The sequence below is a fragment of the Echeneis naucrates genome, chromosome 15, assembly GCF_900963305.1.
Source record: "Echeneis naucrates chromosome 15, fEcheNa1.1, whole genome shotgun sequence".
In the NCBI taxonomy this organism is placed as follows: domain Eukaryota; kingdom Metazoa; phylum Chordata; class Actinopteri; order Carangiformes; family Echeneidae; genus Echeneis; species Echeneis naucrates.
The window spans coordinates 7,527,172-7,548,066 of NC_042525.1; the positions used below are offsets into that span (position 1 = coordinate 7,527,172).

The 20,895-nt window shown below is 40.2% G+C and overlaps 3 protein-coding genes across 5 annotated transcripts; 2 read left to right on the plus strand and 1 right to left on the minus strand.

Moving 5' to 3' along the window:
- Positions 1–8: 8 nt before the first annotated feature.
- On the minus strand, positions 9–5,928 carry eloal (elongin A, like). Its single transcript, XM_029521796.1, has 12 exons — positions 5,851–5,928; positions 5,381–5,458; positions 4,921–4,977; positions 4,735–4,847; positions 3,675–4,626; positions 3,500–3,596; positions 3,259–3,426; positions 3,068–3,165; positions 2,547–2,727; positions 2,301–2,415; positions 1,467–1,488; positions 9–137 (listed from the first exon to the last, which is right to left on the minus strand). Exons 1-12 carry the CDS (start codon positions 5,926–5,928, stop codon positions 9–11), a joined length of 2,088 nt encoding a protein of 695 aa, XP_029377656.1.
- An 867-nt stretch (positions 5,929–6,795) lies between these two features.
- On the plus strand, positions 6,796–10,748 carry klhl31 (kelch-like family member 31). The gene is made up of 3 exons (XM_029520327.1): positions 6,796–6,876; positions 7,817–9,019; positions 9,116–10,748. The coding sequence occupies exons 2-3, from the start codon at positions 7,845–7,847 to the stop codon at positions 9,846–9,848; spliced, it is 1,908 nt and encodes a 635-aa protein (XP_029376187.1). The 5' UTR covers positions 6,796–6,876; positions 7,817–7,844; the 3' UTR covers positions 9,849–10,748.
- A 1,522-nt stretch (positions 10,749–12,270) lies between these two features.
- gclc (glutamate-cysteine ligase, catalytic subunit) lies at positions 12,271–19,938 on the plus strand. 3 transcript variants are annotated; one of them, XM_029520330.1, is made up of 17 exons: positions 12,738–12,859; positions 13,367–13,460; positions 13,594–13,706; positions 15,502–15,684; positions 15,964–16,077; positions 16,329–16,387; positions 16,476–16,612; positions 16,747–16,821; positions 17,028–17,144; positions 17,445–17,583; positions 17,733–17,845; positions 17,933–18,025; positions 18,115–18,219; positions 18,332–18,413; positions 18,496–18,608; positions 18,914–19,034; positions 19,135–19,937. In XM_029520330.1, the coding sequence occupies exons 3-17, from the start codon at positions 13,603–13,605 to the stop codon at positions 19,314–19,316; spliced, it is 1,737 nt and encodes a 578-aa protein (XP_029376190.1). In that variant the 5' UTR covers positions 12,738–12,859; positions 13,367–13,460; positions 13,594–13,602; the 3' UTR covers positions 19,317–19,937. The 3 variants fall into 3 exon arrangements, with proteins under 3 accessions (XP_029376189.1, XP_029376188.1, XP_029376190.1); XM_029520328.1 differs by lacking the exon at positions 13,367–13,460 and having other exon boundaries at positions 12,272–12,859; XM_029520329.1 differs by lacking the exons at positions 13,367–13,460; positions 15,964–16,077 and having other exon boundaries at positions 12,271–12,859; positions 19,135–19,938.
- Positions 19,939–20,895: the final 957 nt, after the last annotated feature.

Below are 20,895 nucleotides of genomic sequence, written 5' to 3' on the forward strand. Positions count from 1 at the left end.
TTCCGATCCTACGTCACCGTCCCAGGCGGCTCCTCCTCCCGGTCCCTCCTCTGGACTGTCCCGTTCAGCACAGGGCCGCCGCGGAGGGGCACCGAGGGGCCGGCACCAGCCCCGAGGGGCCCCCCGCCACCACCACACTGAGGGGGGGGGGGACAAAATATAATAATTTTAAAAAAAGTATGGAGGTCAAGTCATTTAAACGTATCTGTGGTAGGAATGTGGTGAAATATAATAATAATAATAAGAGTCCTTGTTTTATTATGGCTTTTAATTTTTGTATGTTAATTATTTTAGGGACAAAGTAGGTATAAGATAAGAAATAAAATGAGAAAACTTTATTCATCCCGTGGAAATTCTTTTGCCAGGGTAAGCAGAAACAATAGGATAGAAACATAAAGAAGTAAATAATTTTATGCATTTTTACAAATATGAAAGATGTAAATGACATGAGATGTTAATGTAAAATGCAGATGATAGTCACTAATGGTGTTCCTGATAAGATGAAACTATAACATGATCTTCTGCTACATATTTATATATCTTGAGTTAATAAGCATTCATCATCTTTTAAGAAGCTTGAAATAAGACAAAAGGAGAGACAGAGTAATGACCATAAAAAAAACCCCACAAGAATTTAACATTTAAATTCCATAAAGCAGAACCAAAACATAGACAATCCTGGAAAAACTGTATTCAAACTAAGACATTCCTCTCTTCCTACTCCTCCTCCTCAATTTTGCACAGAATTGTTGTGTTGGAATGTGCCCCTGTTTGTTGAGTGGTAATATGTTTGAACTGAAATTAATCTAAGAATATCCACTGTGTGAATCCTGTACTAAATCAGATGTGTATTTAGAGATACCATAAACCAGCTGCTACATAGTCACTGGGTGGTTGTTTGCACTTTGTCCAGTTCATAATTCTGGTGCGTCAATGTGCCTCTCTGTCCTTTAGGGGTTAGCTTTTATTTTTTAATCCAAAAACAGCACTAACCACTAATCATCATCGAATGAGTTTGCGCAAGTCCGTTTAAAATGCCACATTTCATTTGTATAACAGATTTCAAGATTTGATTTTGAAGTGTTTGGGTGAATGATAAAAAGAAATGTGTAAATATGCACAAAATAAATGTCCCTATACAGCCTCTAGAGGGAGGCACATTCTATTAAATAACCAGCCACTGATTCTGGCTAAAGATTGAAAAACAAAAAAATATCAAAAACAAGTGGAATTGCTGACTTCATTGTCCATTTAATAGTGAAAAACAGTCACAGTTATTGAGGAAAAAAACTTATCTACTGTCTGTCCATTAAGATAAACAACATAAATTAATCTGAAGTGAACACAAGCCTGGTATTGCCCAACAAATGACAGAGTGCACTTTTCCCACATCTTCACAATACAAGTAGCGTGATCGTAAGGGCATTTATCTGCGTCCCAACTGTTTCTTAAATGCCTTTAGGGACTTTGCCATCATTGGAGCAACTCCTGTGAGCACAAAACAATAACATCAGGTTATACAAGTTCTATCTGCCATCCCTCATTATGACCTTTAAAGAACATGACAGAGTGGGAGGGAGGGAGCTGAATGTTAGAACGGCACCACTAATCCCTCGTGTCAGCTCACTTGTTTTTTTGCGAGGATCTTGCATGTTGTTTCCCCCTGAGATGGAGCTGCTGGACCTGCTGGGCTCGTTACTACTTGGCTTCAATTTGTTGTCCTGAACCTTGGTGCTGCAGGTTTGTGAAATAATAGCACAGTGCAGAATCTGAGCAGCAGAGTTGTGCATTTGTAAAACAGCAGGGGGGGGGAGGAAAAAAAAAACAAAAACAAACCTGGACTGCCATATTTGGCACAAACAAACACACACAAAAAGCATCCAAGTGTGCAGCATCCCATGTTGCAACAGTTGACAAAGGACCCAAGGCCATCTCAAAGTAGAACAAAACCAGTTTATCCAGCACATTGCTTCAATTCCTGTGTCTGCATAAGCTCTAAGCTCACCCAAAGAGCATTTCACTCTTATCACACTCGTCTCCAACAGGTTATGATCCTGCTAAGCTGCTGTTGTTGAGTGATCACTTTATGGTTTGGGGCTGTTATATGGAGTAGGAGCAGAACTAGTGCAAGGCTTACAGGTGTTACTGCTTTGCCAAAGAAACGCACAGCAATGGCCTCATCATTGCTAATTTAATACTTGGTTTTACTTACAACATTTTTAATTAGGACATCTTGTCTGAAATGAATGGAGGAAAAAAAAAACTGTAGCTATGTCTATTTTTAAGATGCTGAAACCCACCTGCACTTGGGCTGATGAGGCTGCTGAGCAGCAGTTCCATGAATTTCCTGCTGAATTCGTACATCTCTTGGTGGCTTGGCAACAGTGTGAATAAATGCCATCTTCACCTGCCGACCTAAAAAAAAAAAAAAAAAAAAAAAAGTGTCACAGTGTACAGAATATAATGAGGACTGAATTAAATATTTTCCTCATATCCAGAGTACTAATTGCAGAGTTAATCTCAGTATGTTTGTATGTAGCACAGACCTTTGGGTTTGTTGGAATGTGCTGATACAATGCTTTTTGTCAGTCTTTGGAGCTTTCTTTCCCTCTCCTCAGACAGCCTCGTGTACATCTCTTTCCATGATTCATACTCCTGAAGGCTGGAGTCTTTGAAGTCTCTCTGGCAGTGTTTCCCCCATAAATGGTCTGTCGCTCCAACGTAGATCTGTGGGCATAAACAGTTACAACACTAGCAAAAAATAACTTTTAGTAGCTTTTACAGTAAATGTTTAAACCTCTAACCAAAGTCCATCAAAGTCCATCAATTATGTTTACTGGTGTCAAAAGGTGATTCCAGTTTGAACTGACACACACTCATTGACCACTGTAATAACATGCCATACTGCAGACAGTTCATTGTTTAAGTGTTGCCAGACATATGACTATGATCTAAGTTTCATCTCGTGGCTTGCATGGTCTCCAGTCCTCAGGGGTCGGGAGATGACATCATAAAGTGACCAGAATGTGCACGTCTGCATGAAATTTATTCATATGTCTATTCTTACTGGGTTGCATTCTTCAATGCGTAGCAGCTGCTCTGGCGTACACCTCTCCAATACTGGCTCGAGGATTTCAAACGGGACTCCTCCGGTTTCATAAAGCACTGAGAAAAGATCCCTGCATCTAAATATAAATCCAACACACGCAGACATCGCAGCCAAAAAAAAAAAAAAAAAGTTGTTTGGGCTTGACTCACAGTTTATATTGTTCTGGAGTATCCGGATACACTGTTGATACAAGCTCATCATTGTTGGGAGGAAGACGGTCTTGGCGCCAGAGTACACTTGCATCTTCGTATTAAGTCGCTGACCGGTGAAAACAGCAGACTCTTCAGAGGCATCACAGAAATCAGACTCCCTCTCAGCTTTAAAATAGAAGGAGTGTTAAGAAAAAAAACAACCAGTGTGTAAATACAATCGTATTTGGATGCACGTTACCTTTTCTATCAAAGTATTCAAAAGCGGATGGCTTTTCCAATTCAGGCAGAACAGCAGGCAAAGGAATATTCATCAGGTCCACTATAGATGCCTGAAACTTGAATATCAGCCATTATTGGTCAATACTATTCAACATAGCATGCACAAACAAAATGTAATCCATGATTACCATTACCTTCTTTGGAGGACTAACTTTTACAGACATCACAGGTGACTTGAAAAGTTTCATACCAGGATCTTTTGTTGCTTCTTCTCTTATTGCTGTCTTGATTTTCTTGGGGAGTTTCTTCACTCCATGTTGTTCTTTTCTCTTGAAAGCATTAACATCATAGTTCAAGTATGATTCAAAAGACTTGGAGGGCCCGCCTTGGTCGCTGTCACTGTTTTTGTGCTTTGTTTTTGCTTTTTTGGCTTTATGTTTTGAATGTCCCTCACTTTCTGACTCTTGCTTGTCTTTAAGACCAACTTCTCTCTCTTTGCTTGTTTTCTTCCTTTTTCTCTTTTGGGCCTTGGAGCTCCTTAATTTTCCTGAAGATCTATCATCTCTGATACCATTATTTGAGGATTTGTGGCTGGGTTCAATTGAAAACAATTCTTCATCTTCCTCTGAAAAGTAATTTGATGGCTTTGATTTGTCATTTGACTCTTTTTCTGGCCCAATTCCCCCACTATCAGAATTGCTTTTCAGTTTTTCCCTGGAGCCAGACTGGGATCTCTGAAGAGTGTTCTCAGAATTTTTGTTCCCATGGAAAAGATCTCCAGCTTCTGATTTTCTGCCGCTCCGATCACTTTTCTTCTTCTTTGAAGCAAGCGAATGTTCCATTGTTTCACCTCCAATTTTCTTTTCCAAGACTGGAAAATTCTGAAAGAAACTCTGGTTTTCTTGGTGACTTTTTTCTCGATTTGCTTTCTTGTTTCCTTTCTGTTGCTGAAGTATTTTTTTCTCTGAAGCAGCTTTCCTCCTCCTGGAGACATCCTCATCTGATGAATCCTGACACTTGGTGACTGATGTTAAGCAGTTATTGTTGAAATCCTCTGGTGTCGAATGTCCAGTGTTTGGACAGCTTTCTTCATCTAGTTTGTCTTTAACAAACACAGTCCCTGAGGCATCTCCAGCCTCTGTGTGGCTGCGTCAAGCAAAGAAATGACATTGCATTTACCATGTCGAACACATGAACATTAAAGCACAATTCATTTTACTATAATCCATTCACATAATTATAAATAGGTATCACCTTGAACACGCCTTAGGGACCAGTTTTTTCCAGCCTTTAACAAGAGACTTAGCAAATTCTCCAGCCTTCTCATGTCGGCGCAAGGAGTTAACTGTTTTACCAATTCCAGTTTCCTACAAGTAGACACTGGTTAATACATGCAAGGAAAATTAAACATGCCCAATTTTCTTGCCAAAAGACACTCACAGCAAGAATGTCTAATGTGATATCCAGATCTTTGAGCTTCTTCAAAATTTTAACAACCTAGAAAAAAAGCAATGCACACATTAATGCTACCAAAGCAGTGCCAGGGCAACTATATGGTGCACCTGCGTGTGGTATTCACACACACACAAAATGTGAACTTGATTGAAGAAAACCTGCCATGCCAAATATGGCAGTCCAGGTTTAGGATCACCACAGTTGCTGATTGTGCTTTCAGTGCAGAAGCTATGTATGGGAACTTTACACACCCACCTCGGCTGCTCCTTTTACTGCGAACTAAAAATGGATTATGCCATCACAGGTAAATCAGGTCTCATCATATGTCTGGATTGTCGATTTTTGCATTTAAACTGTATTTTAGATTAGAAATCCTAAATGTGAGAATTAAATATAGCCAATGTATATATAGGGAGCATCTGACACAAGCTCGCAGAGTTACTACCTTCAGGGATGATGGATGGCAGCCATAAGCTGAACAACTGGAAGCTGCCAATTTTAGCACTAAAGGCGCCTCCCTCATCTAAAACCGCCCCCCCCCCCCCCCACAGTGATATGTGAGCACACATGTCACTCATCAGCTTCCGTCTATCCCGGCATTAAAGAGACTGAGCTTTAGGAAGCGGGGCGGAATGAGAGCCTGCAGGGAGGAAATGATCAATTCACTTTTTAAACAGCGTCCAGCGTGAGAGCCGCTCATTTTAGTCAATATCTTCACGCCGACGAGTCTGCAGAGTCGACACAGGGCTGTCGATTAAAGACATTTCAGTTTCGATCGGGCAGATCTAAAAAGGCAAAATAAAAATAAATAATAATAAGAAAAAAAAAAACAACAACAACAAAACAAGGAGTGATCCGAAAGATGGCAGTTTCCCCTCTTCTGGCTCTGCTCTGACTGAAATGTGCTGTAGCTACCGTGGCAGACTCTGCTGGGTCTGTGAGCTGGAGTTTGAACCGCATGACTTTCTTCGCCACCTCAGAGCTGCTGGCCATCGCGATGACTCACGTGCAACCGTCCACACGCACCGGGCGGCGCGCGCCCCTTGATGACACCATTATAATGGGCGGAACCCGCCACAGATGATGTGGTTTGTAGTGGTATTTAAATATGTGTCCAACCGATGGTGAAAAAAAAATAAATAAATAAAAAAAATCACATGAAAGTGAGTATATGACAGAAACTGCTGAACTTAATGTGGCTATGGAGAATAACGTGCAGATATTAATAAGAATAAACTCCCCCTGTGAACTGTACTGGATACCTACGGGTCCCACTTTGGGACATATTCAATGGCCTTTTGAATTGGTAATTGGTAATTGCTAATAAAGGAGAGGTCTTTCCTTCTCTATGCAGGTAAATTGAAAATGGATGGCAACATTTTCTCATAATATGACTTGAAACGCCTTCAAAATTTGTCAGTTCAAGAGCTGAGATGCATGACCTATTAGATCATGACTCCCATATCTTTTGTGGTAATGTAGCCCACTAACACCTCGCAGCCAGCATCAACCAACACAGCGAAGACAACAATATTGTAATATGAGCTGGACTCAGTTTTATGATTTTGTAAGTTTTGCCAGGTGGAGTATTGTAAATGTGAAGCATCAAAAACAGCGTTTCTATGTGGATACTAAAACAAGATCCTCCTTGCCCCACTTTTAGGTAATGATTTTTGGTTGAGGGTCAAATGAAACTCTTCAGATGATGTCGAGCTCCAGTGGTATGTTGGCATCAAGTGATTGTAGGCTATAGTAGGACACCACATACACACTGCTATATTCTACCACATACATTGCACAATCCTTGATTGGCACTCACCCTCTTAGAGGAGGAGTTAACTCCATGTCTCTTTCAGCAGAGGAGACTGTTGGTCTCTCTCTCCTGCTCCAGTAACTGGAGGCACCAGTTCCTTCTTCACCAGCCTCAACTTCATTTCTCAGGTAAGTGGAGTTATCCCCTGCTATGGCTGTTTGCAGTTATAGCAAGGAAAAGGAAAAAAGCTGCAAGTATAGCTTCGGTTTGTGTCAATCACTTTATAGTGGAGAATAGGTTCTTTTCTCATTTGGTCTTGTTCCAAAGTTCAAAAGATATTTGAAGCTTTGTTTGTAAAAAAATATATATATATATATATTTTTTACATATAAATAACACAATTGGAGTTTGTTGCCAGGGTTTTGGGTAAATAATGTAAGGAGTGGCGTTAGGTCAAACTTTTTTGTCGTGTAGACGGTTTTAATTGCAGAATTCCAGGACAAGCTTGAAATAATTAAATGAAATAAAGAAAAGTTTAGTTTTCTTTAAAAAAAAGAGTGCCTAAATGTGCCTAAATCCGACTTTAAACAGTCAGTGGACATGAGGCCTGTTGTTCATAACTCAAAGTCTATAAAAGGAACGTCATGGGAGAGCCGTGGAGTGTTGCTATTCCTGGATGTACTGCTGATAAATTGTGACAGATGCAAAGAGGGGTATGTTGACTCGCTCCCTCACTCCAGCATCACCTGGTAGCACACATGTTTTTATATAAGAAGTCAATGTCTGCATGTGTCAGAATAAATTCAATTATAACTCCAAACTGTCCCCTCCTTAGATCCAACAAGGGTTTCGACATTAATGAAAACAACACAGGGCAAATGTACATCTTAATCCATAAAAGAATTCAAATATTTTGATATAGATTGGTTTTGTAAATATGGGGTCCCCTCATCTCCTCCTCATTATGAATCGCATGACTGATAATTTGAGCAGACCAAGTAATATTTTGCCATTCTTTTATGAGAGTGATTCATATCTGTCAAAATCTATCCGTCACACACAACTTTATCGAGCTGACTCGTACGATGTGTGATATGTTGATATGTTCTGTATTTATATTTCCGCAAGGTCTGGGCTGCATTCTGTTGCTACAGCCATGGCACCCAAAAAGAACAAGGCAGCAAAAAAGAATAAAGGAGACATAAACGAAATGACCATAATGGTCGAGGACAGCCCCGTCAACAAGATCAATGGGTTGAATACACTGTTAGAAGGAGGAAATGGCTTCAACTGCATTTCAACTGAAGTTACTGATTCTGTGTATGCCCCAAACCTTCTGGAGGGCATGAGCAACATGAGGCACGAGAGCTTCCTGTGTGACCTAACAGTTGCCACCAAGTCAAAGTCCTTTGATGTCCACAAGGTTGTCATGGCCTCCTGCAGTGAGTACATTAGAAACATCTTGAAGAAGGATTCTGCCCTCCAAAAGATAGACCTGAACGATCTCTCACCGGTCGGCCTCGCCACTGCAATCACATATGCCTACTCCGGAAAACTGACCCTTTCACTGTACAGCATTGGCAGCACTATTGCCGCAGCCATGCTGCTGCAGATCAGCAGCTTAGTGAAGATGTGCAGCGATTTCCTCATGCAGGAGCTCAGCGTGGAGAATTGCATGTATGTTGCCAACATTGCTGATGCGTACGACCTCAAAGAGACCAAGGAGGCAGCTCAGAAGTTCATGCGGGAGAACTTCATTGAGTTTTCCGAGATGGAGCAGTTCCTGAAGCTCACTTATGAACAGATCAGTGCTTTCCTCACTGATGATTCTCTGCAGCTTCCCTCCGAGATCACGGCCTTCCAGATTGCCATGAAATGGTTGGACTTTGATGAGAAAAGGCTGAAGTACGCAGCGGATCTCCTAACCCATATCCGCTTTGGCACTATCTCTGCCCAAGACCTGGTGAACCACGTCCAGAATGTGCCTAGGATGATGCAAGACCCCGAGTGCCACCGTCTCCTTGTTGATGCCATGAATTACCATCTGCTGCCATACCAACAGAACATCCTCCAGTCACGCAGAACGAAGGTACGCGGTGGCCTAAAGGTGATACTCACAGTCGGTGGACGTCCTGCCTTGACAGAGAAATCACTCAGCAAAGATGTTCTGTACAGAGATGCAGATAACCTGTGGAACAAATTGACAGAAATGCCGGCTAAGAGCTTTAATCAGTGTGTGGCAGTGTTGGATGGTTTCCTGTATGTGGCAGGTGGTGAGGACCAGAATGATGCAAGGAACCAGGCTAAGCATGCTGTTAGCAATTTCTGCAGGTAAGACCTGAGTGATTTTAAACATAGACTTTGCCATAAGAGTTTGTGTAGAGTGAGAAAATAAATTTAAGCTCTTCCTGTCTTCTCTGTGCTTAGATATGACCCACGCTTCAACGCTTGGATTCACTTGAGCAACATGATCCAGAGACGAACCCACTTCAGCCTCAACACTTTCAATGGCCTGTTGTTTGCCATCGGAGGGCGTAACTCTGATGGTGTTCAGGCCTCTGTGGAGTGCTATGTGCCTTCCTCCAACCAATGGCAGATGAAAGCTCCAATGGAGGTGCCCCGCTGCTGTCACGGCAGTTCTGTCATCGACGGCAAGATCCTTGTATCCGGAGGTTACATCAACAACGCCTACTCCAGGGCTGTGTGCTCATACGACCCCTCTACCGATACCTGGCAGGATAAGAACAGTCTCAGCACGCCAAGAGGCTGGCACTGCGCTGCCACCGTGGGAGACCGAGCCTACGTCATTGGTGGTAGTCAGTTGGGAGGTCGCGGTGAGAGGGTGGATGTCCTTGCTGTCGAATCTTACAACCCTCACAATGGGCAGTGGAGCTACTGCGCGCCTCTTCACACAGGAGTGAGCACAGCCGGCATTTCCATTTTGAACAACAAGGTTTATCTCCTTGGAGGCTGGAATGAGGGAGAGAAGAAGTACAAGAAATGCATTCAGGTTTACAACCCTGACCTCAATGAATGGACTGAGGATGATGAATTGCCAGAAGCAACAGTTGGCATTTCATGCTGTGTTGTCACCATACCCACACGGAAAACACGGGAGTCCAGAGCCAGTTCGGTTTCATCTGCACCAGTTAGTATATAAGATTAAATGATTCTAATGGTGCATTTTACATGTCTAAAGTTCTCCAGCTTGGCTGGTGCATCAAACTTGGTTCTCAAATCTAACAACAGTTGCTTTTTTGCAGCTAAGATGATCCGTTAAAATGGTCATCGACTCTCTTCAGCAGAAATTAAGCAGAAATTATAAAATTGGGAACACATTCTGATTACAATTAGTAAAAAAAAAAAAAAAAGAAGAAGAAGAATAAAAACAAGTTAATTTTAACTGACCTATAGCAAGTGCTGGCAAGGAGAATCAGAAGTTTGCATATAGTGCATTGCAATGTTTCATTATTTTTAGACAGAAATTTATTTTTGGGGCCAAATCAGATGGGATAATTTCATTGACGTTTTTCTATAGTTAACAAAATGGTATATGGAAAGTGAAAAATACAATATCAGTGTGGAAATGACTCTTTTTTTACCCAGCACTGTGGAAATAATAATGCTGGATTATGTGACAGTCCGGTTATGGTGACTACTGCTACTGTGATTCTCAGATACTTGAACAGAATAATGAGTGTCAGAAAGCTGGAGCTGAATAAGTGTTGGCTTCACTTACCAGGAGTAGGTGCTTGTGATTGATGTTTAATCCAACTACACATTAAGACTGTGTATTCAGTAGTCTTGTCTTGTATGTCATGTGAAACACCATCAGTGCCAGGGAAACAGATTCTGGTAGGAAGATGCTGGGATGAAGCAGCTTGAATGGGCCTGGATGTGACTGTAGGAAACTATTTTGTAAAAAAGAAAAACAAACACAACTCGGGAATGACGTTGTAAGCCTGAGCTTTCCAGGATGTCAGTACTCTTTGATTTCTTTGACTGCTCATGACTTTTCATTTTTTTGGTTGTTTTTAAATTAAAGAGATGATGTAAGTTACAATGAGCTGTGGTCCTTTATTTGTATATCATAAAGACATAAATTGACAGAAAAAAATTCTACATACACATAAGATTATTTAGCTCTTTTCCAGTTTTAATAGAAGTACATTTGTGATTACTTATTACACTTATCGGTGAAAGTAATGTTGGTGTTTCGGACTATGGGGTCGAAAACTGCAATATAAGGACCAGATTTGCTTTGTTTTAGCTACATTAATCTGTTTCTCATAAGCATCGAAAGGTATTCGTATACCTTTAGCCCTTATTGTCTTTAATCTGACAGTGACGTCAAAGGGTATAAATATTTTATATGTCCAACCACAAAACTCACATATTTGTGGGTTTGTTTTTTTTTTTTTTCATTATCATTGATATAAATCCAAGGAGACAGTAAATTAGCTGTGTGTGCCAAACTGTGCTTTTAATTATTAATTAAAGGTAAAGTCTGGAAAGCCACAAACTTTGCCTCACAAGCCTTCTATTCATACTGTAAACATGCCTCACTCCATGAGAGCAAAGTTGCAGGAAATTCATGCATGTAATATGAGCCAAATGAGGATATAAAAGAGCTTCACATTATAAATAATGTATTTTTGGTGTATTATTACCCAAGATGTAAAAAAATCCATTAGTCCTTTGAGTTCTGACTTGGTGGACAATAAGCACCTACCTAATATCTCCAGTGGTTTAAAATGTATTAGTTATGTAACACACAGATAATATATAATATCTATAACACAATTATGCATTTTACAGGGAAACACATTATGCTTGTATGGAATTTAATGAGTCAGTCAAACAGACATTTTTATTTGGGTGTAAATTACTGATCAAAGTGTGTGTGAAGTTCAATTGGCACACCCTCTGATAAAAGAAAGCACTGTATCATTGTTACAATCTAAAGTAAAATGACTGAGCTTCCACATGATGAAGCTGTGAACTCTCACAAATGTGGCCAAAACATGACTCATTTGTTTGAATGTTGTGATTTTGGGAAAAACAAACAAAAAAAGGCAAGGTGAGTTAAATAGCTTTGTAATGTTGATCCCAGAAAACAAAACGCAAGCAAGCAATCGTGTGCTTTGTGTGAACACAGTTTGATTGTGTCTTATTATTGTGATCTTTAATCTTTAATCTTAATCTTTAATTTAATCTTTTTTTTTCTTTTATATGGGATGTTCATAAATGAAGAGAAATCAAAAGCAGAACACGTTTTAAAATGTTTAAAACGGTCTATAGCTAACTGCTCTGTTTATTAAAACTAAGTTACTATTGGAATAATGTAGATTTCTATGGCTGAAACGACCGATTGATTGACTCCAGGCCCTCCTCGCACGGAAACTCTGAAAACACCGACCGGCCCTGAACGCGGCGTCGCTCCGATTGACAGCTTGGTGGGCGGGGCCAGGTGGTGAAGTCTGCTGAGTCACGGTGACCCACCCGAGGGCGTCACATGTGCGGAGCCGGGAGGCGTTCATATGTTGAACCTTCCGCTGCACGGCGAAGCAGATCGGACTGGAAACGCACAGCAGCACGGTGTCGGTCCTGCGCACAGTCTGCACGGTAACGGAGCCAGGGCTTTGGCAGACTCTGGGTTTTTTTTTTGTTTTATTTAGTTTTAATTGTAGTTTCTGGCTGCGTGTTTTCTGGAGCGTGCTATCGTGCTAACCGGTGATTAGCAAGTGATGAGCCGGGGCCTGCTTCTTCTGGATGCCCACCTGAGGTTACCGACAGGGCACTCCGGTTAACAGCAACCGAGAAACTCCGAACAACCCCCCCCACCACCACCACCACCCCCCGAAAGCTCCCGGAAGAGACGGGCCCTTCACGGTTGCCTGCAGAGGCTTCATGCTAGCTTCGTTGTGGTGGTGGCGGTAAAGCTAGCTAGCTAACGCTCGGCGTGCAGGTTCGGCGCTCAGACTCCAGGATCCAGTTTCCAGCCCCCAGCCTGTCTGAGCGATGGGTCTACTGTCTCAGGGCTCTCCGCTCAACTGGGAAGAAACAAAGAAGTATGCTGACCACATCCGGAAGCACGGCATCATCCAGTTTCTCAACATCTACAACAAGGTGAAGGATCGTCAGAAGGATGTGCTCAAATGGGGCGATGAGGTAAGAAACGGGTCCTTTTTATTATTGCTAACAGCAGCTGCTGGTCGTGTGTGCGATATGTCAGTCATGCTGGTTGTCGATGATGTAACTCTGGTCTTTTATTGATGCAGTCAAACAATTAACTCCATTAAATCGTCCTACCTCCAAAGATGTTTAGTCTTCTATCGCATTATTCCATTATGCAGTCTCTCATGTGTACATGTAGATTGATTTTAGAAGATGACAGTCAAACTCGTTGTAAATGGGTTAGATACGCTGTAATCGGGTTAGGTTATCCTTAACTAAGGACACAATATATGTTTGATTAGGTGGTGCCCGTTTGAAAATAATCCAAAGATTGTCCACCAGCAGCTTCCCGTGTTCATATTTATCTTTAAGAATATGTGATAGGCTTTTTCTTTTTGCCCTCCACCACTCCATAAAACTTGGATGTGCAGAAGCTTGAACAAAGTGCTTTGATTTCGAACAATGTGGAATGCTGTTGTTACAGATTAATCCCTCTTTCAGACAGGGGATTACAGGACAGCAGAGTGAAAGTCAAGGAAACATAACTGATGAATTGGAATTGATGTGATGGCCTCCCAGTCTGATCTTGACACATGTAGGCTTTGTCCCCTGAACTACCACACACTGAAAACTTGGTTTTGAAGTTAGAATTTTTTCATTGGCTGTAGTCCATCTTTTGATTATGGTTTGATAGTTTGTCCTGCTTGTTTTTATTTATTTGCATTTAGGTTGAGTACATGTTGGTGGAACTGGATGACGTGGATGAGAAGGTTCGACTTTCTCTGAACAGTGGAGACGTTTTGGAAACACTCCAAGAGCAGGGTGAAAAAATAAACCCCAAGTAAGTAAGATCTTAAAAAGCACAGCTGAACTGAGACTTGTAGTAGTTGAATGTTTTGTGGTTTTTTTTTTTGTAAGACTGCTACTTAATGTATTTATTTTTATTAAGCTTATGGCTACAATTTTGTTTCCTCCCTTGCTCTTTTCCTCCTTTCAGAAACATGTTTTGTTTTTTGTTTTTTTGTTTTTTGTTTTTTTTAATGATCCACTTAGTTGGACCACACAAATAGCAACACTTAATTTCCTATCTTGATGGCATTTAAGTAAATGCCGCATCCTGAGAGCCAGCAGTACCACCAGTTGTTTGGGATCATAGTCACGAGATACTGATTTGTATTAATACAATACATATTAAATTCAGCTTTGACATCTGTCATAAAAAGTAGATCTATGACAATAAAATCAATGTGCATTGCACATACACACTCACACGCATCCATAAGTGTTTATTTATTGAATGCGTAACAGATAAGGATCATTGTTACCAAATTTATGAATGGGCAGTGGTCAAGTTGTCAAGTGTCTACTTCCTTTAAAAAGTTTACTTAAAAAGCTGTGAATGTGTGTGTGATCAGTGAAGCTTCTTCCTTGTTCCTGTGTAAAATTATTCAGTTTACTTATACGGACCGGTTGGCCTGCAAAGTGATAGTCTCCAATCTCCATAAAGGATCTGTTGTATCTCAAAGAGCGACATCAGCTGTGGTATTTAGCCGTGGCGTAACTTGAGGTTTTTTTTTGTTTGTTTGTTTGTTTTTTTTTGTGTGTGTGTCATTTTTTTGTTTTGGGTTTATTTGGCAGGGCGGGGGTTACTTTTTTCCCCTCATTGCTTTCACATGGAGTGACCTGCAGAGATTTTGCATAGGAGAAATATATAAAGACAGGAATGTACATTATGTAACCACCTCTGAAGAGACACAGATAAAAAGATAAAAGATCCAGTCTGCATTAGTGTGAGAGGCTGCAAACAAGAATTATGGCTCTCCTGATCATTCTGCCAATTAACATACAAATTGTTTCACAAATGTCTGCAAGTTGATGTTTTGTTTTTTTTTCCTCTCCCCCTATGTTGATGCCTTTTAATGTTAACTGTTAATGTCTCTAGTATGAAAAAAGAACAGCATGTTGTTCTGAGAACAGAAAGTGTTTGAGCTTTTTCCTGTGCACTTCTACAACTATTCATTCATTTAGCATTTTAATTTCCTGTGGAATCTGAGTAATTTATGGACACTTCTCTGTCTTTTAGCATGGTCGTTGAGGTAGAAAATGTATAGTAATTTTTATTTATTTTTTTACGAATTTATAAGAAATGAAAGTTTTTTTTTTTTTTTTTTTTTTTGGGGGGGGTTTTGGTTTTTTGCCTGAGGGGAGCTCTGAAGGATAAAGGTCAAGGCTGCTGCAGCAAGTCATTTGCATTTTAAAACACCTGATAACATTTCTTAAAAAAAAGAAAGGAATTTTCATCAGAGAGTGGAAACCTGTTTGCATAAGCTCCTGAGTGTTATGTTTGCTCACTGCCCATGACGTCGGTCTAAATCTATGGAGCCAGCTTCACCCAGGGGAAATGCCAATGGCAGTGGGAATAGTAGAGCTGATGCATTCCTCATTACTGCCCCTCTGTTGCACACCGCAGAGCACGCTCTGGAGCACCAATACGTTGGGTTTGTTTGTCCCGCCAACATACAATCAAGGGGGCGTTTATTTGGGAAGGTCGTTGGGCCATTTTAAATACAGCTATTTCTTAAACGGTGTCTTTCTATTGATTTTATTTGTAATAAAACACCTTTTAATTTCTGCAGTCACCCCACGCTCTGGAGACCAGAGTATGGCAATTACATGATTGAGGGAACTCCAGGGCAGCCGTATGGTGGAACAATGTCAGAGTTCAACACTGTTGAGGGCAACATGGGCAAGAGACGACAAGAGGCCTCATCTGTCCTCAATCCAAATGAAACACTCTGCACCATCACCTCATTTCCAAGGTACTTTGTGTTCACAATAAGTAGTTAATAATTGTTAGTGGAGAGAAACCTAAGGAAAAAAGGCTCGTGGGTGTTTTTTTTTTTTTTTTTTTTTTTTTCTGTGATAGACGAATAAATTGCTGATATTCATTTCTATGTTCCCCTTACCATGCAATGAATACACTTACAGATGATGAATGATGATGTGCACAATTTTTAGATGTAAAGTCATAAACACATTTAATCTAAACAATAATTAGTTTCGGCCCTTTAATAATAGCGTGCTGCTTGTTTGTTTAGGTTAGGTTGCCCAGGTTTCACCAAACCAGAGTGCACACCAACTCCTGTTGAGAAGGGAATGTCAAAGTCGTTGTTTGTTCCAGATGAGGTCATCAACAGACACCCCAGATTCAGGTAGGCCGACATTATCATGGCTTCACCTTGGTTTCAAAAGGCTGTTGTATTGTACCAAAAATTCCTTAAACGACCAAACGATTAAGGAGCCAATTTTAAAGACCGAAAAATCTGCTTACAGTTTGCTTTTTTGATGGCTTATTTTTTTTCTGTAGGACAAAGCAGTTTTAATCATGTGGATGCATGATCCTCTCCTTGGTTATACTTGTTTCACTTATTTGAATATTTTATGCTTGCCTTTACTTTTCCAGCAACCTAACCAGAAACATACGCCACAGAAGAGGAGAGAAAGTTGTAATAAATGTGCCAAGTAAGTTTAAGTATAAAAGGAAATCCACTGTTCTTTGAAATTAGAACAGCGTTGAATAAACAACACTGTATTCTTGTTCATGTGTCAGTCTTCAAAGACAAGTGCACTCCATCTCCCTTTGTGGAGGTGTTTCCTGAGGATGACGGTGAAGCAGCGCGGGCGGCTCTGCCCGATCACATCTATATGGATGCCATGTGCTTTGGCATGGGTAACTGCTGTCTGCAGGTACTGAACGTGGCATGCCAGTGTAGAACGTTTAATTTGTCTTCAACAACTGTGTAGAGTTTTGTGTTGCAGCAGCTTTACAATTCCAGGTTAGGTATAAATGCACTTCAGCCTCTTTTATTGTGTTGTTGCAGGTTACATTCCAGGCTTGTAGCATTGACGAGGCACGATACCTCTATGACCAACTAGCTACTTTCTGCCCCATTGTGGTGAGTGGAGTAATGCATTGTGATTATTGACACACAAAACAAGGAAACATTTTTACAATAATGGGCAAGTTCTTCTTTTTTTTTTTTTTTATGCAATAAAAAGTTTAGGTTAGAAACAAACTGTCCCTTTTGCACCCATGAGCTCATTGGATGAAATTTGGACTGAATTTTTTTATTTATTTATTTTTTTTTTGGGCTCTCTAAAGATGGCACTGAGTGCAGCCTCACCCTTCTACAGAGGCTACGTGTCAGACATTGATTGCCGCTGGGGAGTTATTTCTGCATCAGTGGATGACAGGACACAGGAGGAACGTGGCCTGAAGGTGAGCAGGTGGAGCCAGAAAAACAGGTCTCTTCATGTGATACCTTCAAGTGTTTAAATTAGGTGGCTCTCATCTTTGACTAGTCTGAATCATTCACCTCTGTTTTTAATCAGTCTGCAAATTTAGGAAATGCTGCCGTTTCATTGAAATAGCGTGACCTTGATTTTTGGATACACTAAAATGGCCTATGATCTCTTTTACTTTGTTCACCTAAAACTTTTGACTAGGCCATGCTATTTCTCCCTTTTAGTTTTATTTTCAGTTAAATATATTTCAAAAAGACTATTTTTGCCCTTGCAGCCTTTGAAAACCGACAAATACAGGATCTTCAAGTCAAGATATGATTCCATTGACAGCTACCTGTCCAGCTGTGGTGAGAAGTACAATGACATTGATTTGACAATAGACAAGGAAATCAACGAGCAGCTGCTCAGTGCAGGTAGGACAGACATGTCTAAACAGACACCTGTTCATGCTATCAGTATTGAATATGTGAAATAAATGAAAGATATTCACGTTACCAGTCCAAATCCACAAAACATGTACATAACAACAATGATAAATCAGATTTTTTTTTTTTGGTGATAGGAATTGACAAGCTCCTGGCCCAACACATAGCACACCTCTTCATCCGAGATCCACTCTCCATATTTAAGGAGAAAATTCACTTGGATGATGAAAACGAGTCTGATCACTTTGAGGTATATTCCAGTGTTCTGCCAGCTTTTAGAATTTTTTAGAAGAATGAGACTTGACTTCAGTATGTCTTACGTATTTACACTCAACAGAACCTCCAGTCGACCAACTGGCAGACAATGAGGTTTAAACCACCACCTCCAAATTCTGACATTGGCTGGAGAGTTGAGTTTCGCCCGATGGAGGTAATTATTAACTGCCTCATTGCTACCTACCTTCGGTTACAGATGATATGAAATAGCAGAGTTCATTTTTATTTTTGTCTTTTGTGCAGGTGCAGCTAACTGACTTTGAAAATGCTGCCTACGTGGTCTTTGTCGTCCTGCTCACCAGAGTGATTTTGTCTTACAAACTGGACTTCCTTATTCCCCTGTCGAAGGTAAAACAGCCACACAGGGAAGAGAATTGGATATGTGGGTCCTTTTGGGTCCACATTATATTTAACTACTGTACATAGTCTTCTGATACAGAAACCATTTGTCTTTTGTTAGGTTGACAAAAACATGAAGGTTGCACAGGAGAGAAATGCAGTTCAGGAGGGCATGTTTTACTTCCGGAAGGACATCTTTAAAGGTGTGTAGAGCACAAAGTGAAACCTATGGTTGACGTTCATGGTAAATAGAAGTAGCAGATGCATTTGTTTGTTCACCAATAGGCTGCAACCCGGTCCTCGATGGTACCTCTTCTTCTGCTCAGAATGGTTTGGAGACTGATGGTGGTAATGAGGAGTACACACTGATGAGCATTGACACAATCATCAATGGAAAGGTGATTATTACCCCCCACCATCTTTTCTTGATACAAAGAATACATCTTTCAACTTGGTGAGAAGAATATCAGAAATTCCATCCTACTGTTAACAAAAGGGATGTAATATCAGCCATTTAAATCATGTTACTTTAATACTAGCATTGAATCTGGCACAAATACCTTTTTTTTTTTTTTTTTTTTAATAATGCAGCTCAAATTCCAGTTGTACCTTTTACACAGAGTAGCCTGGCTGAGTACCATTTGTATTATTTTAATAAATGTAACAATTACGTTTTGTTCTCTCACTTTTTTTTTATCATCAGGAGGGAGTTTTTCAAGGGCTCATTCCAATCCTTAACTGCTATCTGGAAAACATGGAAGTTGATGTGGACACTAGGTGCACCATTTTGAATTATCTGAAACTCATCAAGAAACGTGCCTCAGGTAAATACACAGCTAGTATTTTCCTAAACCATAAGTAGATATCCTCATGCAGCTATCTTCAAGCCTGAGTCTAACTCTTAATTTTTCTGATATAAAACAGGAGAACTGATGACTATGGCCAAGTGGATGAGGGAATTTGTTGCAGCGCATCCGCAGTACAAGCAGGACAGCGTCATAACTGACAAGATCAACTACGACCTGTTCCGAAAGTGCGACAGGATTGCCAAAGGTGAAGAACAATGTCCAGAACTCATTGGAAACCCAGTAAACAAGTTCAAATGAGAAACACTGGAGAAATGCCTCATTATTAGAAAAGCGCATGTGTAAAGAGAGACCAAATGTGTGGCTCAGAACGGCTGCGATCCAAGTGTGAGATAATGCAGAAACAGCATGTGTGCATTGTAATGATCACACCTGCATCAAATATATGTATATATCCTGTTTAAGATTTCTATGATTACAAAATTATTTTAATAGGGTTAAGAACTGGAAATAGTTGTGTAATAGAAATCAGATGTGTATTTATTTTTCTCTGGAAATTAAGCCTATCTGTGTGAGAATGTAAATGTAGCAAAGAGTTGTACAGTAGTCTGCTTTTAATTGTGTGTCCTGTAAATACTGTACCTCCACTCTTTACAACATTAACATCATGTGGATTTTCTTTTTTGGATATGAGCTTTCTTTGCATTTGGTAGAGGTGTTTTGTTTTTTGTTTTGTTTTTTTTTTTTTTTTCCCCTGGGGTGGCGGGGGAGCATTTTAAGAAAAATGTTTAATGGTGGCTCTGCTGATATCTTAGTGGGACCTTGAAGATACATTGCATCTAAGTGAAAATGGTGAAACATTGTTTGCGATGTGATTCTGCCTCAAAATAAATCCGTATCAGACAAAGTCAAGTTTTCTTACATTGTTGTGAAGTATTTTGGTTAACAGAGCCAAAGTGAAAAATATAGCATTGTCAAGTATGGTGCCTGAGTCAGCGCAGAGGCGGTTTCATTAACCCTGAACTTGAATAATCCGAACAACCAGACACAGCATGTGACTTTCACTAAACTTAAGTCCAATTGGTAAGCCTATTCCTTACTTCCTCTTGTAACAGAACATTACTCATGAAGCATTTTAAACTGTGCAACTACTAAAATCACAAAATAAATAGTAGTTAATGGATATATTTATTATTCCAATGGTGCTGGCATGCAACATCTGCTAATTTGCCAAATATAATTGGTGTGAGCCTAAATATTTACTGGTTGCCTTTAGCTGAAATCAAAGTAGTTCTTACAATTAATTGTTAAGTGGTTAATTACTAAATACACTTTCATCGCAATTCATCTGAGGCCTGTTGTAGAAAGAAATCTGGATCCAAAAGGGACAGAATTAGTACAGACACTGAGACAAAGCTCCTCTTGGAGTGATGCCCCTGCATTGCTGAAAACAATGGTACAAAGAACACCCACAGTGGCTCTTTGACAGGAAAATGTCATTTCAAAGAATGAAAAATATGCATACTTTCATTCATTACTGGGGTGCAGTTCAGAGGATGGCATTCCAACTTCTTAATGCAAATAAAGAGCCTTTTTTTAAAAGTCAAAATTTAGACAAATGTAATACAAAAAGATCTCTGCGTTTATTCACGTTTGTCTTTCAAGTAAAAAGTCAATCAGCTGATTCCTAAACATTTTCATCCACAAGATGGTGGTGTTGAACCACAGGTTTACATAATCCAGAGAGCATGGCAAATGGAGCATTACCTCAATTTGACCCCTTGCACTAAATAATGATTATGGCTGCGACAGGCCTGCTCCGTGAAGAGTCAACAGACTTTTTCTTTATGTGAAAACATGGAACAGGTTTATTACTGCA

What these genes read in the sequence shown, in the direction of transcription:
- klhl31 (XM_029520327.1), top strand. Translation starts at nt 7,845, where the DNA reads ATGGCACCCAAAAAGAACAAGGCAGCAAAAAAGAATAAAGGAGACATA. An exon ending in GCTGTTAGCAATTTCTGCAG is followed by an intron (nt 9,020 to 9,115) that starts GTAAGACCTGAG and finishes CTCTGTGCTTAG; the next exon opens with ATATGACCCACGCTTCAACG.
- gclc (XM_029520328.1), top strand. Translation starts at nt 12,710, where the DNA reads ATGGGTCTACTGTCTCAGGGCTCTCCGCTCAACTGGGAAGAAACAAAG. An exon ending in ACGAGTCTGATCACTTTGAG is followed by an intron (nt 17,846 to 17,932) that starts GTATATTCCAGT and finishes TACACTCAACAG; the next exon opens with AACCTCCAGTCGACCAACTG. An exon ending in TCCTTATTCCCCTGTCGAAG is followed by an intron (nt 18,220 to 18,331) that starts GTAAAACAGCCA and finishes GTCTTTTGTTAG; the next exon opens with GTTGACAAAAACATGAAGGT.
- eloal (XM_029521796.1), bottom strand. Translation starts at nt 5,928, where the DNA reads ATGGCCAGCAGCTCTGAGGTGGCGAAGAAAGTCATGCGGTTCAAACTC. An exon ending in TCACATTAGACATTCTTGCT is followed by an intron (nt 4,848 to 4,920) that starts GTGAGTGTCTTT and finishes GTCTACTTGTAG; the next exon opens with GAAACTGGAATTGGTAAAAC. An exon ending in GCATTGAAGAATGCAACCCA is followed by an intron (nt 2,728 to 3,067) that starts GTAAGAATAGAC and finishes TTATGCCCACAG; the next exon opens with ATCTACGTTGGAGCGACAGA.